This window comes from Schistocerca serialis, chromosome 4, assembly GCF_023864345.2.
Source record: "Schistocerca serialis cubense isolate TAMUIC-IGC-003099 chromosome 4, iqSchSeri2.2, whole genome shotgun sequence".
NCBI lineage: Eukaryota > Metazoa > Arthropoda > Insecta > Orthoptera > Acrididae > Schistocerca > Schistocerca serialis.
Genome location: NC_064641.1, coordinates 562,671,222 through 562,691,078, shown reverse-complemented (window position 1 = coordinate 562,691,078; position 19,857 = coordinate 562,671,222). Strand labels below are relative to the sequence as shown.

Sequence of the window (19,857 nt, the reverse complement as noted above, 5' to 3'; positions counted from 1 at the left end):
GATCATAATCGTCACAGCCTGCTGGACAACGTTTCGTTCCTGTGCACAGACAGTCTGACTTCTGAAAGCCTCTATGTAAACAGTCATGTTAGAACATTGATTTGTCGCGATTTATATGAAGGATGTTAACATCGGTAACGGTTCACGTAATTTACACCATTTCACCATGTGCAGAACTTCGCGCTTGTTTGATGTTACCGTATTTTATCACGAAAATTCTTATTTTTGAGGATAGCGTGTATACATGTCAGAGGATTTTTGAAATCTCACATCTGCTGAAGCAAAATCATTTGGTGTAATACTTGAAAATGGCCCAAATAAGTTTTACATCTCTGTTGACCCCGACCATGAGAAGTTAATCTACGAGCACTTGTCCATCTTCGCTGCTGTGAAACACATCTCTTCTACGAAATAAGTGGTCATAGCTCTAAAAATACCATTTTAAAACTCATGTTTACAGGACATTTTTTCTTGTTTCGGTCCATACTGCCTGTTCCCAACATACAGAAAGCAAAGAGCTTGCAGAAGAGATTTGTTTCACACTGTCGAAAATGAAGTAGTGCTCATAGGCCTCAAGATATGTATTTTAGAATCCATGTTTACCAGAATTATTTGCTTCAAATAATTGCTGCTGTCATATCCCAGAATACTGACTATTCTTCCCGTAACATCTTGTGCATGTGATGCTTTTAAAAATAAATTCATAAAACTTTGTCAGAATGACCAGAAAGGATTCAAGATTTACACTTATAGTGGTGGAAGTTCAAAAATATAAGAAAATAATTTATTTTTTTTACATTTGTTGGGTTGGGTTGTTTGGGGAAGGAGACCAGACAGCGAGGTCATCGGTCTCATCGGATCAGGGAAAGATGGGGAAGCAAGTCGGCCGTGCCCTTTCAGAAAGCAACCATCCCGGCATTTGCCTGGGGTGATTTAGGGAAATCGCGGAAAACCTAAATCAGGATGGCCGGACGCGGGATTGAACCGTCGTCCTCCCGAATGCGAGTCCAGTGTCTAACCACTGCGCCACCTCGCTCGGTTTTACATTTGTATTTCACCTTTTGTTCACTTACCATTGGTTGCATTTGTTGCTATAGGTACACTTTTCTTCATAAGTAAAGGAGATTCTTCGATGAATATTGCACAGCATACAAACCATACTTACAAGTGTATGAAACTCTAGAATTTTCCAACTCTATTAAAAAAAACTGTAGTAAAAATTGAGATAATTAACTATAAAATTTGAGTTTTTTCTAAACATGAAGTTTAAAATGTAACAGCACGTTCATTTTTTCATAAATTAAATAATTTCTAGAGTTTCATACACCTGTAAGTATGGTTTGTATCCTGTGCAAAATTCATCGAAGAATCTCTCTTACTTATGAAGAAACGTGTACCTACGGCAACAAACGCAGCCAATAGTAAGTGAAAAAATGATGAACTTTCACATGTAAAACAAAATTAATTTTGTTATGTTTTTGAACTTCCACTGCTATGAGTGTGAATCCTGAATCCTTCCTGGTCATGCTGACAAAGTTTTATGAATTTATTCGTAAAAATATAGACAGTGGAAATTAAAATGTCCTGCGGTGTCTCTCCTGCTCCAAGACACCCCGTTTCACTTCCTACCCCCCTTAATATTTTTGGTATTCTGATGATGAGCTGCGTCCGAAACGCGTAAATAAAAGTGTTTTTTTTTTTTTTTTTTTTTTTTTTTTTTTTTTTGAGGTAAGTGGATTCGTGCTGTTTAGCGAGCTGGAGCAGTGTTAAGAGCTTGCTCATTGAATAGGAAGGAGTAGGACACCGAGATGTAGGGTAGTGGCCGGCGTCAAGCGTGACTGGGAGCGCGAAAAGTGCGCGCGGCGAGTTGTCGATATCTGGCGCCTCAGGCGCGCGGCCGCGGCTGCGGGCAGCGCGTGCGTGCTGCCGCCACGCCCTCGGTGTGCGCTCGCCCGGGCCCGCCCCGTGTGGCGTCCGCCCATTCACACACTCTCCGTCCATCTCCGACAGCTATCACCGCCATCCCGAAGATCGTATGCGAGACAATCCACGCGTTGGAGTTGCACGATGAGACCCCGTCGTGGAAGATCATGGACAACAAGGGGCGCATCACGGTGGTCCTCCACTGGGACCAGAGGCAGCAGCAGCAGCAGACGCACAAGCAGCCGGGGGCCGAGCCGGGGGCGGCGGCGGCGGCGGCGGGGGCGGGCGCAGCCGGGGGCGCCCCCAAGTTCTCGCCCAGCAAGAAGGTCGAGCAGCAGGTGCGGCCGTCGCTGGTGATCCAGACGAGCCTCGAGAAGCTGGGCATCCACGGGGCGCAGGTGCAGCCGCAGCCGCAGGCCGGCAAGAAGGAGACGCTCATCAACGACGTGTACGCGCCGTCGCCGCGCTTCAACTCGAGCCCGCAGATCACCGTCATCAACCACGACGAGGTGAGCAAAGGCGGCGCGGCCGTCACGTTCCACCCGCACCACCTGCACCACCACCCGGCGCACCGGCTGCCCAAGCAGCCCGGCTCGTTCGAGGCCGCCACCGTGCACGTGCACACGCCCGAGTGCGTGAACCACGCGGGCCGCGCCGCCAGCCCCGGCGACGGTAATGGCCCGGGCGACGTGGCCGAGTGCGACTTCCACTGCTGCGCGCTGCACGAGGAGGGCCGCAAGATCGCCGTGCACAAGTCGGTGGCCACGTCGCCCATCCAGGATGCGCAGCAGCAGACGTCCCCGCAGCCGTCGTCGCTGGCCGGCGCCGGCTCGGCGAGGGCGCAGCCCAAGCAGCAGCACGTGCGCTTCCTGGATGTGGAGGGGGCGGCGGCGGCGGCGGCGGGGGCGGCGGGCGCGCGCGGGCCCGCCGACGAGAGCTCCGAGTCCGAGACCGAGAACACCGTCATGGAGGACGAGGCCGTCACCTCGGAGAAGTTCCTGCTGCTCATAGACCAGCTGTCCGTCGACCAGAAGCGCCACCTCACCATCAAGGACATCGGCATCATCCTCGAGAGGCTCAGCTCCAAGATCCTGGACGTCGAGCGGCTGGACCGCGAGTCGGAGAGCGACGACTGCTACAACTGGACCATCAAGGCCACCATCCGGGGCGACGTGCTGCGCGAGTTGGGCGTCATCTACAACGGCAACTACTACGCCATCTCGGAGCACCCCGGCTACAAGGAGGAGTCCGAGGAGAACCGCGAGGACCCTGAGGAAGAGGAAGAGGAGGAGGAGGATAGGCTTTAACCGTAGCTGAACTCACTGTAGTACGATAGCAGTTGACGATCAGTTATGTTTAACTACTCGAGAAAAAAAAAACTTGTAGGAATGAAATTTAAAAAGAAAACAAAAAACTTAAAAAAAAGAAACTGTTGACATTCCCGAGTTGTTTAATTCGTTTTTTGTTTTTACACAATAATGACGTTCGTTGTCGTTAACGTTGATGGTGCTGACCCCTCCAAAAAGAGTTTCTTCCGTTTTTAGTTCGACAGGAGCAATAGTTTCCTCCGCGCGCCACTCGTGCACACGGTGCCTGTTCGGCCACATTCTGGCTGACCTCTCTCCTCATTCCGGAAACCCTCCCCCCTCCCGTCCCCCTTTCCCGTACCCACAACTCCTTCCTACCTTCCCTCCACACCCGCCTCTCGTGCTCCATCGAGGGCGCGCGGTTGAAAAGCGGTTAAACTTCGACTACAGTCGTGGATTCTTTTGACCCGTTGTTGCAATTCTGTTGTTGAGAGTAGGGCGACTGATGTTTATGTCTGTGAAAACAATCAATAATTATTATTATCAACATTATTACTAAAGCACGAACGCTGCCCAGTGTGGTGGGTTTTCTACGAGTGTGTTCATGTACATGTGTCGTGTCGTTATAAATGCCATATGTCATGTGACTCGTTTCGATCCCCGCCCGTTTCGTGTTGTCATTTTAATACTGCGCCTTGATGGCTCGGAACAAATCTGTTGAAGATGTTAATGAGAGAATGTTGAGAGTGATTAAATTAAAAAAAAAAAGACTACAGTTCATGCCGCAGCCATCAACATTTAAAATCCACAAGAGTATTAGGGTAATTAAAAATTGGACACGTTTTTTGTGGGAGGTTAATTGATATCTGCAGGAAGTCGAGCGAAGTATGAAGTTTAACTCACTATTAGATGAAAATGTGTACAGTTCAGATAATAAAGGCTAAGAGAGAAACGAACTCTTGCATGTGCAGATATATCCAAATGTCTTCCTTTACTTCCAAAAAGTAAATGCTGTTATTCGATAATCAGACTGTTATTCGGTAATCAGTTTTTTGCAACGACCAATTTTGCTTTGTTCCCTCAAAAGTCACTTCCAGGAATTGTACACAGAAGCTGTCGTGTTTTCTTTTGTGCTTTTGGATATATCGGTACATGACCTATTAGGTAGGTTTAAAATTTAATTTCATCTTTCTCAATAATCGTTGTTTTATTTTTTACTTTTTATCAATCAGAAGAATCGCACAATATTCTAGATTATTCGAGTGTTCTTGTTCCATAGTTCGTTGGATAAAATTGGGTAGAGAAACGTACTTCATATATAATATAGAAAAGCGTGTTAATCTACATGCTGAAAATGAAAACAATATATTGCTGTAAAGTTGTTAAGGGTGCAGGAAGAATAATGAAAACATAGTAGAAGCTGTTGAAATTCTGTAAAATAATTTAATATTTCTTTCTCAATGTTTCAATTTTTCTCGTTATGTTAGCACAGTGAGATTCGGTTGTGAAAAATATCCAAGCAAAGCAGTCAGCGGTATTGTGAAATCCAAAAGTATATTTACGTCATGGAGTGCATTGTTATGGGAAACGAGAAAATTTGTAGGCCTATATTAGATAAATTATGATATAGAAATATATATTTAAAGTATGTCTAAAATGAATGACTCAATCATTAAAAGAAGTTCTAAACTTACAAGCATTGAAGAAACGTAGCAACGTTTTGGTGAATTTTTCAGGTTCGTTTTTCACATGTTTTTATTTGAATGTATGTTTTGCCAAAGATGCTAATTGTCACTGCCAATGAAGACAAAATATGAACGTTGAATATTGTCCAGTGGTGGAGTAATCCTTTCTTCAATTTTTCCTCTCATTCCCTATGCCTTCGTTCCTGTATCCTTCATCTACTAGATTATCAAAACGCTTGTTTGTTCACAAAGTATATTCTAAGCACGTTATATGTTACGCATCCGCTGAGCAAGTTTGGTGAGCCAGCATGATTTTGTACATTACTATACATTTGTTGGTATGCACTTTTAAGTCACACGTGTTGCATGAAGTGAAAAAGCCGTAGGGAATAAGACTTTTAGAAAAAGAAGACATATCGACAAATTGTCGCTTTGAAATTTCTGTTTATCATGAATGGCTCGCTTAACAGCTCTATTGATTCAATGAAAAACGCTTCAGTTATTTCGTGTTTTTTTTTTTTTTTTTTTTTTAGTAAGAATCATACAAGAACGTTTTATTTTGAGTGGAGACACAAATACACGCCAATGTCATGGACAGTTTGTAAACAGTCTGGAAATTTACTTTTTATTGTATAGTAATAATTTTTTGTTTAGTTCAGTGTAAACTGCAACTTAAAACAAACGTCGTAATGAAAGCAAAATAATTAGCAAAGTCATCACCGCAAGGAATCTTCCAAAATACTTTAAGAAATGTTACGTTTGTTTTAGTAAAAGATATATTCAGGAATTATTATCATGTTAATCCAGCACCTAGTAACTGCATTCTGTTTATAACTCACGAAATCATAATTTCATCGTCAGGCACTGCTCGTAACTAACCACTGCCATCACGAACAACGTATCACGCAGTCTGTAATCAGTAACTTCTCCAGTGTTGATCAATGCACGTTTACAGTTATGTATACAGTAACATGTCCTCTGTTGTAGGTAATGTCGGGGCTTTAAAATATTTTGTTGCAGAAGTCAGTTTTTATCTAGTCTTTTAATCTATTAATTCTGCACACAGAAGTGGAATTCAAAAGCCTTGAATTCAGACAGGTTCTTGCTGCTACGTTGGCAGGTAATGAGTATTCTTGAATACAACACGATGGAATTTACAGAAAAGTCTTTCCCTGAGTTTTCATTGTACGAAACAGGTAATGCAGCAGCCTCTAAACGACGCATTCCTTCAAAAGCACCGAAGCTCACTAAAAAAAGAAACGTGCCGATTTTCCTAGTGCTGGATACGGGAATATAAAATTTCAGTGTTTAAAATTTTAATTCTTATTTGCTTCTATTGCTCCTTCTGTTCTAAGAAGTAGATAAGACATTGCTGCACAGCGTCACAGATGAAAAGTTAACAACAGACTTATTTTGTCAGAGTTGTGCCCTTCGCAAAAAGACAGAAATCTCATTAATACTTTTAATTTATACTTCTAGTCTTTCCTTTCGTATATTTTTACTGGCCACTTTCTTGTCCTCCCTTTTCAGTAGAATATATTCGTTGTCGATTTTTACTGTGTTTCCATTTATAATTAGCCTCTCCAGCGTGCTATGTTCCTTCCGTCAGGATGTATATTACAACGTGATTGTCCTTCGCAACGTTAGATGAGAAGTAACTGTTTTTGACTGTTCAATTTAATGAAGAGCATGGTCTATTAAATGGGATCAACTATTCCATGTGCTGTAGCTATTACTACAAGACGTTGCAAGCGACGGGCAGTATAAGTTGCAAATGAAATAAAGTGCCTTAATAAATATTGTGTATTACATTTTACGACGTGACAGTATTACGCTTGCAACAAAGTGACAACCATAACGGTTTACAGAAACTGACTTCGAGTCTATGAAGGCGTTGCGATACGGTAATAGGCACAGTGACTCTGTTTTTTTGTGAAGTGCAGTTTGTGTGTGGCGTGACCGGAAATCTGCACAATACTGTTATCATCATTGTTCATTTTGGCTGCCATACTTTCATATTAACATGAGCTTCTAATGCCTTCACTGTCATACAGAAGTATGTCAGTGTCTCCTAGTGATTAGTAAATGAATTACTGTTAAGCGCAAATAATTACGCCTATACACGGCTCACTGTAGTGGCATCAGTAATATATGGATTATCTGCTCTTCGTTCATATTTGCTTGCATACATCAAGTCTGACAGGGTATTCTTTTACGTTCAAATTGAATGGCATGTGATATTTTCAGGTACCGGTGCTTAGAACTGGAAAACACGAGATAAGAAATATAGTTTTACTTGTTGTGGAATGATAATTACAATAGAGCACAACATCACGTCTCAGTCATTATGTTCTACACAATTTCCGATATGTAACTGAGTTATTATTCCATTCTGAAGGACCGTGGTGTATTTTGATTTTCCTCCTGTTCCAATTGTTATTACTACGTTTTCTTCAGCCAGATAACTAATGGACAAATTATACTTTTAAAGTTTATACCTGGCATTCTGCTCCCATATAGTACAAAGTTTTCTAAGGAGAACTGTGGATACCTGAAGCAGGACGATGATTAAAAGGGGTTAATAAGGTCACCATGAATTAATAGTTCTGCTTAGATTTTAGTAACTTCCAAATCCATCGAAGAGTGACTACAAAACTGTAGCGTGGTGGGTAAGACACGAGGGATTTGTTTTAAGTTTTTGAAAAATCATGATTTGACCCAATAGCTGAAGGTCACTGTATTGACACTTCCAGTTTCTGTTAAACAACAGACCAACGTCAAGTATGAAAAAGGCGCCAAGTTTTTTATACCTGAGGATTGTCTGTTGTTGAACCGGAGCTACTAGTTTCAATGAAGCGTAGATGTGGCTATGAAATAAGATCTTTCAAAAACATTTAAAAGCTGTAACACATTACTACCTTAAATAATTTATTGATGTGTATTTAATATAAGATGAAAAATGAAGGTTAGGTATAAATGACGAGGATAGTTTTTTCTAAAGAAATAGCCGAACTGCATACCATTTTCAGTGTGATACTGGATGTGTGTATTGCAAATAGGACGACAATATGCTATCCGCAATAGAAGCTAGAGTTAGATGTCCTACTTTCTTAGTCATTCCGTAGTTAAAGCGATTGTTTCATGCGTGTCTTAGACACCACCACAGGGTTCACTGACTGGACATGCTGTAACAACTTGTTCGAGGCTGCGGTGATAATGTCTGCTGCTATAGTTACGGGACTTCCATTTCCTGCTATTAGTACATCTATAAGGTTGTTCTACCATGATTAGTTAGCACACAGTTAGTTTGATAAAAGAAGGCACAAGAGCAAGAAGTATAAATATTTAAATATGGAATAATCATTGAGTATCTGACTTCGAAGTAAACCTTCAAAATACATTAACACTGTTTTATCGACGAAACCGCTGGATGAAGTACATGTTCTGTTTTTGAATTACTATCTGATTTAAATTGGCGTCTGGCATTTACGGGGCAAAGTTTCTTCGACATTATTTGGACAAGTACTTAATTACCTTAAAGTCTCTGTCTCCTAAAAACTATGTAAAAAACCTGAAAATCACGTATTATATAAATGTTTATAGCGTCGGTAATCATGTCCAGAATCTGTTTTTACTTTCTATTAGGGCCAGAACTATGCTAATTTATTTTGAAAGGATTGTAATTTTCCAGTCTGGGAAACAGCTTCAACCTTATAACGTCACATCTTAAAAACTATTGACAGATATTAAATACCTTTTGTTTATTACTTAAATACCTCTCTCGAGGTAATCTTTCCAAAGTTGATTGGTGCATTAGATTTGTATGTATAAGCTTTGGATAACGGCGTTTTTATATAGTTTCTCATTGTTTCAGTCGCAGGAAAGTAATTAGTTAGACAAACTTCAACAAAAATCTCGTAAAAATTATGGTTTTCAGTTATGATATAGATCCCTATGTTAGGTCTGTAGAAGATACTCTGATTTAAGTTAGTTGGCGTGTGGCGTTTAAGTACAAATCTGAAATTCGAGAGTAATAAAAGATGTTCATAGTATCAGAAATCATATCCAGAATCTGTTCTTAATTTTGAGTAGGCTCAGATTTATGCCTATAATTTTTTGATATGGTTGAAATTTCCAGTCTGGGAAACATTTTCAGCCTTATAACATCACATCTAAAAAATTGCCGGAGGTAGTTAGCGAAATACCTCTCTCGAGAAGATCTTTCCTAACAAAATATTTGATCAAGGCGACATCCGCAAACGAGGGACATATTTATAAAATAAAAATCTGCTTCAGTTGCCAGTAATTATTCCAGTTTATTCCACGATCGGTTTCGACGCTTGAAGCGTCATCTTGAGGTGACACCAAGTAGTTATTCCGTGTCGTGCTGTTCAGGTGGGCGCTGTGGTTTCTGATCCCACACGTCCATGCGTTTGTTTGATATGGATGTGATACTCCATGACTGACTGCCCGACCGGCAGACATTTATGTTCTCGTTAATTATTTGGTGGCACCTGAAGATGAAACTTTAAGCTTCGAAACCGGTCGTGGAATAAACTGAGATAATTACTACCAACTAAAGCGGATTTTTGTACTACCAACTAAAGCGGATTTTTGTACTACAAATCTGTCAAAAGTTAATTAGTGCATTGCGCTTGTCTATATAAGCTTTCGAAAACGGAGGGTTTTTTTTGTAGATGTCACTCTTTAATTCGTAGAAAGTAATAAGTTAGACAATCTTCTACAAAAATTCTGTAAAAATTCTTATTTTCATTTATGATACAGATACCTATAGTGTCGCCCCTATGGACATTTTTCGACTACTTTCGTAGCATATTGTAAGGCTTCCGAAACTAAACATTACTCCAAACTCCTTCTGCAAGAGCTTGCAAAGAACTGGCATATACAGTGGTTCGCGCAGTGTGGTAGGAGCCGAATATGTTTTGGTAGCGTGAGCATTCCAGCCGCCAGCTGTCCAATGCCAACTAGTTTAAATCGGACTTGGAGGAAAACAATAGCAACCATATTTCAGACCTTTGTTCGTAAGACGCGTTTCAGGCTCTTCTTAAGTGATCTGTCTGAAGGTAGCGTATTACTTGGTACGGTCGTATTGAAACCGTGCAGATTTCTTTAATTTGGTGCGTGCAAGCCTGTTCGCGGATCTGTACCACGAGCTGGGCTGATCCGCTGTCGCGCAGCCACTAGCCAGGCTGTCTGCACGCGCGGGACTGCTGCCCGTCGGGCGCGCTCGGTCGCGTTCGGCCAACGTCGGGCCAGCACGTGGGGGCCAGGGGTGTCCGCGTGGGTGGCGTAGCGGGAGTCGCGGTCCCTGCCGGCCGGACAGGGGTGTCCCGGAGCGGGCGCTATTGATCTCGCGCGCGGCGCGGCGCGGCTTGGCGCGGCCCGCCATTGATCGTGGGCGGCGGCTGCCACCGGCACCGCCGCCTCCTCCTCTGCGCGGCACACGTGCTGACCTACATCCGCTCCCCGCCTCCCACCACCTTCAAACGGGCGTCGCTGCCGCCGGCCAGCGGCCATCGGCGACGGCTCTGCCGGCCTGCAGACACTGAGGTTCGGGCTGCCGCGCTGGCCTTCTCGTCCCGTGAGTCACGCCACATATCAGCTCGCCGGTGGAGAAGTTGCTTCTCGGCCACTTTACAGCTCGCAAAGCACCAACGCGAAATAATTTTCACTATAGCGGATAAGACGAACACCGTATTGGTCACTTTCTATATTATTCCTAATTACCGGTTCGGCTCTTGCCAGAGGTCACCTACAGATCCAAATCTGATTAGTGAGAATCGCAGCTTATCAGGACGAGGCCTCAGTTAAAACTAAAGGCGCCGCTTGATGACCACCTGCGTTTCGCTACAATTAGATTTGGATCTTACAACTTTCTTGGCGCGTTATTATACGGCTCTTTTAATTCTGTCCCTTAAAGCTTTTTTTATATAGCCATTTTTTCTTTGTGTGAATAATAATAAGCCTCCAGACCTGCTTTTATTGTTTATTTACTGCCTACCTAGATACAATCAATAACTTGATTCAGCTACCCCTACCTGTGGGTTTTATGCAACCTGCAACACATTCAAAAACCACACACGAAATACTCTTATTCTCTCGCTTGCTACGAGCAAACTGTTAGTCCTATTGAAAAAAATGAACAGGGAATTTAATGTATTTTGTAACGGGATACCTTTTCGCTGAAGGCCATGGTTTTCGACTCACCCAAGAAAAAGTCCGCCCCGGTAGCTGAGTGGTCAGCGTGACAGACTGTCAATCTTAAGGGCCCGGGTTCGATTCCCGGCTGGGTCGGAAATTTTCTCCGCTCAGGGACTGGGTGTTGTGTTGTCCTAATCATCATCATTTCATCCCCATCGACACGCAGGTCGCCGAAGTGGCGTCAAATCGAAAGACCTGCACCAGGCGAACGGTCTACCGGACGGGAGGCCCCAGCCACACGACATTTCCATTTACCCAAGAAAAAGGCGTTTGAAGTCACTGTTGTAGGTTTTCTTGAAAAATTCAAAAACTACAGCCTCAAGTGTAAACATTTCCCAGTACAACATTTAACTACATTATATTTCTTACGAAAAGGTCATGTTCATTTTTTTTGTAAGACTAATAGTTTGCCCATGGTGAGCAACAGAACATAAAAATTTTGGGCTTGGTATTTGAAGGCATTGCAGTCTGCATAAAATCCGTAGGTAGAGGCACTGAACCATCCTTTTTGTAGTGCATGTATATCTGTGTGTGTGTGTGTGTGTGTGTGTGTGTATGTGTGTGTGTGTGTGTGTGCGTGTGTGTGTATAATTTTTGGTTGTATGTATAATTTTTACTTATAATTCCATGTCATTTTTCATCATGATATACTTTTTTTGTCATAGCTGTGCTTGGCTATTACAATAGGACTTATGAGTCAGAGATATGGTTTAATATGTATCTCGCAGAAAATCGACACTCTACTGTAGATATAGTCACTAATCTTTCCATTCTTAATAGAGTGGAAAAGTAAGCGACATGGGCACCTTATAGGGAATAGAAATCTACACACATTTGACAAAAAATCCAAATAATGTTTTAAAGGAACAAACAGAAATTAGAAATTTTAAAAAAATGTACTGAGTATGTTGATAAAATACTTACCATTGATCTATAACTCGAAACAAAAGGCAGTCCAAAATTTTAGATCACAGATGGAAATTTTGTAACAAAGCAAATCTCTCGCAAATGAAGGACAGGCCTCTCAATGTCGATTAATAATGTACAGGAAACAGTGAATAGATTGTCTTTTGTTTACTATGTATCCATCCTCGCAGGTACGCGACTGAAGGTTGAGAGTAATTTTTCTAAATATTAATGTCTGCACATGCCAACGTATCCATAAGCCTGCACGTAACGGAGGATTGTTCGTCCCATTCTTTAAATTACTGCTAAAGGCGGATGAGTAGACGAATGGACCTTACCTGTTTGACTGGCGTTATTCACCGTCTCCGTCTTCGGAAAGAAGGAGACAAAAGTAAGGAATCCACAGATGAATTATTATTATTATTATTATTATTATTATTATTATTATTATTACCTGTGGCCTAAGCAATCGAGGGCTGCTATTACTCAGTCTTAATAAAAGTATTTATTTCAAAATTTCTGATTGGTTGATAGGAGAACGGAAAATAAAGAGATATTGCAGTCAGAAGATAACGTCTGGCAAGTCTAAACCTAATGCCTCACCCTGCTGACAACCTGCGATTCGCAGCAATTGGATTTGGATCTGAAGATGACCTCTAGCAACAGTCTAAAAACCAGTAATCTGAATCAATGTAAAAGTCACCCCGATGGTTTTCGTTTTTTCAAACTATTAAAAGTAGTTGCTCTGTCCCTGGACTTTATATTCAGCTACAACCATTTTCACTCATTATTCATTTTCGTCTTAAAAAAGGTCGTCAGCCTTACTTTTACGCTGTCCCGCTCTTTTCCTATCATCACCACCCACTTCTTCTTCTTTTTCTGTTGGGTTCCCAGGTTTAAGGCAGCTCAGCCTATTATTGCTTGACTACCTTCTCCTCTTGACTTCTCAAAGACCTTCATAATGAAATGTCGTAACGCAGGAACGCTGGATTTCCTGGCGAATGATTGACCCCAGCATTCGCGAAATATGTTCTTTAATTATGTTTGCATTAGAAGTTTCTTAGTGTAGCAACCATCTACATCGTGTTTTCATTTTTCTTGTTGTTATTATGATCTTCAATTCAGTCCGTAAGCTGCGCTATTCTATCCTGTGCAAGCCTCTGCACCTCTGCATTAATTTTGCAACCTATATCCATTTGATCCTGATTGCAGTCAAGCCTTTGTCTCCATCTACAATTCCCTCCCCCACTCCCATCCCCCTCCCCCGCACACACACTTCCCTCTATTACCAAAGTCATGAATCTCTCATGCCGATGTGTACTATCAACCTAGCCCTTCTTTTAATCAAGTGCAAGAGTTTTCGTTTCACACAATGTAATTATAGATGTAAAACAGTTAACGGCTTGATTCTTACATTACTAAAAATGGTACTTAACGTCAGATTTATTTTGGCATGTCTTAACGCCTACCTTTTTCATTCTCCATGTGATCATAGCTTGCAGGTCGTCTGTAGAAGTTTTTCGGCATATTCAGGTCGAAAGCAGACAGAAGATGCAACTTCACCTGTGTTCACGTGGAGCACAAAAAAATGAAAACCGTTAGAATCGTGTGGCATATGCTCTGTTATTCATCCCACTAATTTTATGTTTTCCCCTCATACTGTGTCCAAGATAACTAAAAGATATCAATCACTACTCTATCCTTGTAGTTCTCCATCGTGTTTTATCGCTGTATGTGAAAGTATGAAGCTATGTTTCGGCTATTGTAGCAAGTAACATTCAGTGGGTTGTATTAATGCTATTGGATCGGTGCTGTATCAACTCTGATACGCCCAAGTTTTACTTTCCTCGCATTGCCTGTTGCAAAACTTGTTATTTGGGTAAGGAGAGTTAACGGTCTTCATTAACAACTTTTTTTAAATTTTAATATACATGACTGAATAATGTCGAATAAGCTGCTACCGTCCAATAACATTTCGAGAAAAAGTCGCTACTGATTTAGGACCACCAACCCTCCTCGATTTTGTAACGCTCTTATTAAGTGAAAATAGATGCTGGCGGAACAATAATATATTGGAAGTGAAGTAGCACTAATATTTCGTCAGTCACAGCTTCGCTGACGAAATGATTCAAAGACCATTTCTTATTAGATGAAAATAAACCAATAATAATGTGTCAGCTAATGAATGCAAACTGTCTTAAATTGTTTTTTTTTAAATTGATCGATTCTATTAGTTTCTTCAAGATCATCAGTTGCCACTACAGTTTGATCTTGTCACCTAACGAGAAGTTGGCTTCGTGTATTTATTTTTCCGCTATTTTCTGTAATTTGTGTTGCATATCCTGATCATATTTTAGTCTTCATCCTGAACTTTCTATTAATTAATACCGTGCGGCAATCCCGCGTCTAATGCATCTTTACGGAGCTGTCTTTCTTTCATATTTCTACATTGCTTTTTAACATTTGACCTCTTGGCGGAAATTACGGGCTTCTCAAGCTCTTATCAGTCCGTAGCATCAGAATTATTATCTCCGCTTTCATACCTGTGTTTTTCACGTTATTAGTATTGGATTCTTGGACGGACATTTTGTAACGTGGACTGAACTGTGATTTTTCTACCGCCTGCTTTGTGTCGTATTGCATAGACCTTTCTGGTTTCTGTGTCGATAATGTGCTTCGAAGCCTTTGGTGTATTATTCGCAGGCTTGACACTAAGCAATCTAGTATTACGCTTCGCAACTGCTGCCTGTTACTTCTTCTTTTGTTCATGTGCCATCCTCTTCGTTCCAGTAATTATTCTTCACCTGCCTCGCAGATTATCAGACGCTAAATGTCCTCTGATGCCATATGATTACTATTCTTCGCCTTTTCACCTCTGCTTTGTCCTGAGCATTATAAATTTATTTGTTTACAGTAGTCCATAACGTTCAAAATCATCTGTCGCAGCAACTAACGAAGATGACTGTCACCTAAATATTGCGCAGAAGCGCCACGCGTCAAGGTGAAAATACGTTATCACTATCTTTAACGTATCGAAAAATATTTGAGGAGAAACATGTAGATGCTTCACCAAATCTGTCATTCTTCATTGGGTAAGTGAATAAATATATTCATAGAGCCCATAGCAGAGATCTTTTTTAAGAATGAAATTACGCTAAATCCAACATATTACTTCCCTTCGAGCAGGTGCCATAGTCGTTCAAAGTTCCTTAAATGAGATTTTCTGTCTCCATCTGTAATTATTTTTTTCCACTACTGTAAAACTTAAGCTGTTACTCCTTTCTCATGCGGTATTTTACGTGCATGTGCACAATCCTCCAAGTTATTGAGCCAAAAGCATGCGGTGGACAAACATAAAGCTTGCGACTAACAGTATAACGAACGTGCGCATGACAGGTTGTAAGTTTTATATATGCCCTCAATATGCTGGTGGCTAGACAGCTTGATAGTTTGCCCTCATGCACGTCGTCTAGCGTTTGAAAATGGCACAACAGCCGAATCTGGCGAATAGTGGGAAATGAATAATAATTACAAGGAGTAAGCTAGAAGACTCAACTATTACACAAAAAAAGTTGCGTTCTTTTTGCATGTTCATGTGTGCAGTCCTGGCACACATCGACATTTCTGCGCCACAATACCGTATCATGTAGGAGCCAAAACAAAATAACAAAAAAAAAGTCTCAGTCCGTTAGTAAATGGAATATCGCGTGGTAATGAGTTCGGCAGCAGCGAAAATGTTACGACTCTTGTCATCTCAATCCAGACAGCCAAAGAAGTGATTTGGATTGTCCTGACATAGCTTAGCGATCTCCTTTGCTGCCGAAAGCGGATTACTGCGCGATATTCTATTTACCATTGAATTGCGCCATTTTGTTATGGCTAGCCTAGCAGAGTGCTACATTACTATGGTGCGAAAATATCACCATGTTCCAGGATTGCATGCACAAAAACTGTTTAACTTTATTTCTACGAGGTGATGATTAAAAACTGTATGACTACTACTCTACTCATACAGTCGCAGGCGTAACTTGTCATCTTCCACTTCGTATAGTATTTCACGTGAATGTGCTCCTTCAGTAATTGACCGACCGAGGTGTAAGACACAGACTGGTCTCGCGACAGAGAGGCTGGCGGCTCGATTCCTTTTCCATCCATCCACATTCAGGTGAGACTTCCGTAAATCACTTATGTCGAATGCTGGGGGGTGGTTCCTCTGAAAGGGCACGGTCGATTTCTTTCCCCAGTCTTCACCAACCCGATCTTGTGCTCCTTTCTAACGACCTCACCGTCGACCGGACGTCACACCCTCACCTTCCTTCGTTACTTCAGTAATTGGCAACAATTACTCTCTCGTGAGTCCTCAGTGACTGCGAACCCCTTCCGGGAGCTACTGACGCGCCAGATGCAACCCGGCGCTGCGACGTGTGACCGCACAGTGCCATACACGCAGCGACACAGTCCCCTGATGCCCGCATAGTATATGTTTACCGCTCCGCCAACTGTTAATTAGAACCGTGCGTCAAATTAATAACACAGCAGGGAAGAGGCCACCTCGGAGGGCCGCGGACGGCTACGGGGCCTCGAGATCGAATATTGGCGAAGCCATTTGCGATGGGCGTGGCGGAGCGGAGGGGGGCAGTGCCTCCATATTAACTAGCAGCCGCCGGCCAACTCGCTCCTCTGCCGTGCTGCCTGCCGCTCACAATCCATTCACTGTTCCCCGGAATTTCCGTAATTGTCGCACTTCTCCGTCACTACAGTGAACAGTCTGTTCAGATCCGATTGTCTAAACGCGCCGCAAGCTCTACCCGCAAGCTGTGTTCATGTTTCCTTGGAGTCTTCTCGGATTGTCAGTCGATCAGCTGCTTCGTCCTGAGTAACGTTTCGAAAAGTAGCCTGCTCATCATTTTAGGCACCCAGAGGAAAACTGATGGAAACGTTGCATCAAGAAAACACTGTTATATGTACTAAGATAGTTAAGGCTCACCGGCCACTTGACCATCTCCTTCTTGTGCGAATGCACAAACAGTGCCCGAACTCTCACGGGAATCGGCAACGCGCCGCGAATAATGAGTATAATGAGCGGGGGCACTACGATTGTAGTGCCGGACAATATGTTGAGAATGTGGGTTTCGCGGGAGGCGTGCCAGAGATAAATCCCTGTAGTCGCGCTATTCTCTGTGTCCTCGGTGGCTCAGATGGATAGAGCGTCTGCCATGTAAGCAGGAGATCCCGGGTTCGAGTCCCGGTCGGGGCACATATTTTCATCTGTCCCCGTTGACGTGTGTCAACGCCTGTAAGCAGCTAAGGGTGTTCATTTCATTGTAAAACACTGTTAGTCGACTAACTACCGGAGAAGACTTAACCGCTAAAATTCATTAAGAGCTTAGGGTTCCAATTCGAATAAAATCTTATTGAGTGTTGAGCCACGTCATAAGGAAACAGCCAAACAACTATAGAATCGACGCTTCGACTGAAGTTCCACCGATGCTAAACAGATGAATCATCCTGAAGAGAACTGCTGCAAATACGGTAGAAACGTCGCCTTTATAGTTTTATTGTTTCATTTTGATGCAACCTAACACCGAAAAATATTTTACTCAATTTTTCGTGTATGATCGTACTATTTATTTCATATTCGACGTTAGGATAAAAGCCTTGCGAAGCTTCCTTTCTCATATTGTCTGAGGTTTATTACTTATTTTGCCCAACCGGTAGTCACTCATCCTTTCAGTTTGTTGTTTCTGGAATTTCCACATGTGGAGCATATTTTTCGTTTGGTTCTTATGTTTTTTGGCATTTCTGATGTTGGTCGTCACGACTTCCTCTCTTATGTCAACTTCTTCATCTCCTAGTACTTACACCCAACGTTCTCAGTCATTTGTTGGCCATATTCCAATCTGTTTCTTCCCCTACTCTTTGTCCCCTTAACAGCTCTCTCAAGTACCATAGAAGTTATTCTTTATCGTCTTAGCACATATCCTGTCATTCTGCATCTTCTTCTAGCCACTATTTTCCACATTTTTCTTTTTTCTCTGTGATTCTGCGAGAGGTCTCATTTCGTATCTCATCAGTCTTCTTATTCTGTAATCTCACATATCAGGTGCTTCGATTCTTTTCTGTTCCGATTTTTCCACTGTCCATGATTCGCCACCATGCAGTGCTGTGCTCCAGCGTACATTCTTAGAAACGTCTTCCTCAGATAAAGGCACTTGTTTGATACCAGTAGCTAGGAAACCCTCTTTCGTCTGTGCTAGAGTGCTTCGTACATCCTACTTGTTTCTTCCGTCATGGGTTACGTTGATCAGAACGTAGCAGAATTCTTTCACTGCGTCGTACTATGTGGTCGCCAATTTTGATGATGTGTCTAGTCAATCTCACTTCTGCTACTCTATTCAACGTCACCGGTAATTCTTCCTTACAGTTTTTGATATTAGTAATGTCATTGACGACTTATTATTGATATCCGTTCACCTTTAGTTTTAATTCCACCTCTGAACTCATTGTTTCGTCGATATACAGATCGAATAGTTGAGCAGAAAAACTGCATCTTTGTCATATACCCTTTTTGATTACTTGTGTAATAATTGATTAATTGGTTTCATATAAGGTGCAACTTTAATAAATTTTGGTCTTTTTCTTATCTCGACCGAGTTCATTTTTTTATCTAGACTTTATTTTTTTATCTAAGTTGTGGATTCATTGTCCATACGTCGCTATAATATGCCAATACTAGTGTATCTACAACTGCAGAATTTCAGTTAAGCCTATCTGATTATTTTGTTACTCATTGTTCTGTGTATAGCGGTATACATCAGTGTCAATACTGTTATCGGTATTCATGGTTGATATTACGATCTAACTAGGTAACACATAGCACCTGTTCTAGAAGTTATTCATTGACACCAGCTTTCGAGCGTTCTGGAAAATTTCATACTTTTCGTCTTGTTTTCTGAAATTTTTCATCTGTTGTTGTCAATTACGTGTCTTAAGCAGTTCTCTGGCCGTTGTCAGTCATCACCATTTCTTTGGTACTACCATTTGATTGTCTGTAAACAAAAATGTATTCATGCAATATTGTTTGATGGAATTAATCTCATTGCACGGTTAATTTTATATACAAGCTAGGCTAATCTTACTCCTTCGTTTTTCCTGGGCTTCTCTTTTAATTGCTATGTTAATATAATTTGTGTACTTAAGTATAACTTCCGTAGTTTCCTGTGAAGTATTTCTGTTTTTTCGATGTACAGTCATCCGACGATCTATAAACCCCCTTATAAATATTTGGATTTTTTTCTCTTATTTCTTCAAAGTTACGCGTGTTTGCTGCGATATTGCTATCACAAGAGCTACCTTTACCAAAACAATTTTGCTCTTGTAAGAGACGACATCGACAATGATTGGAAAGTTTCACTTATATAGAAAATATTATGAATTAGTTTTATGAATGCTGTCTGGCGTAAATGCATACTGGTGACAGGAGCAAGTTTCAAATTAATAGAAAACGGTACAAGTAAAATCACAATGTAAGAAAGGAAGCTGAAACCTACCCGGGAATAATAGACGCTTCAGTAATGTGATCTGTTATTCAAATTCATCTGCACAAGTTTCAAGAGTTATCTGTCAATGTTAAGATTGCGACGTAAGTACAAAATTAAACATTACAGAAACTAGAGATTCAGTAGCATGATTCCTCTTCCAATACAGCTGACGATAAATTGCTTACACAAATATTCATCCGATTAATTTTATTTTTTACCAGTTCATAAAATCTGAGAAAATGTCAGCATACACACTTCCTTAAACTCCCAAGC

The 19,857-nt window shown here is 41.5% G+C and overlaps 1 protein-coding gene and 1 non-coding gene across 3 annotated transcripts in view; both read left to right on the top strand.

Annotated features, from left to right (window-relative positions):
* LOC126475304 (uncharacterized) overlaps positions 1–4,953 on the top strand; it is a 598,246-nt gene extending 593,293 nt beyond the window's left edge. For both annotated transcript variants that reach the window (XM_050103074.1, XM_050103073.1), the window contains exon 4: positions 2,011–4,953. In XM_050103074.1, coding sequence (XP_049959031.1) covers positions 2,011–3,230 — 1,220 coding nt within the window. In that variant the 3' untranslated portion in view covers positions 3,231–4,953. The remainder of the gene's footprint in view (positions 1–2,010) is intronic.
* A 12,273-nt stretch (positions 4,954–17,226) lies between these two features.
* Positions 17,227–17,300, top strand: Trnat-ugu (transfer RNA threonine (anticodon UGU)). The gene has a single exon. It is a non-coding gene; the product is annotated as a tRNA-Thr (tRNA).
* The last annotated feature ends 2,557 nt before the right edge of the window (positions 17,301–19,857 follow it).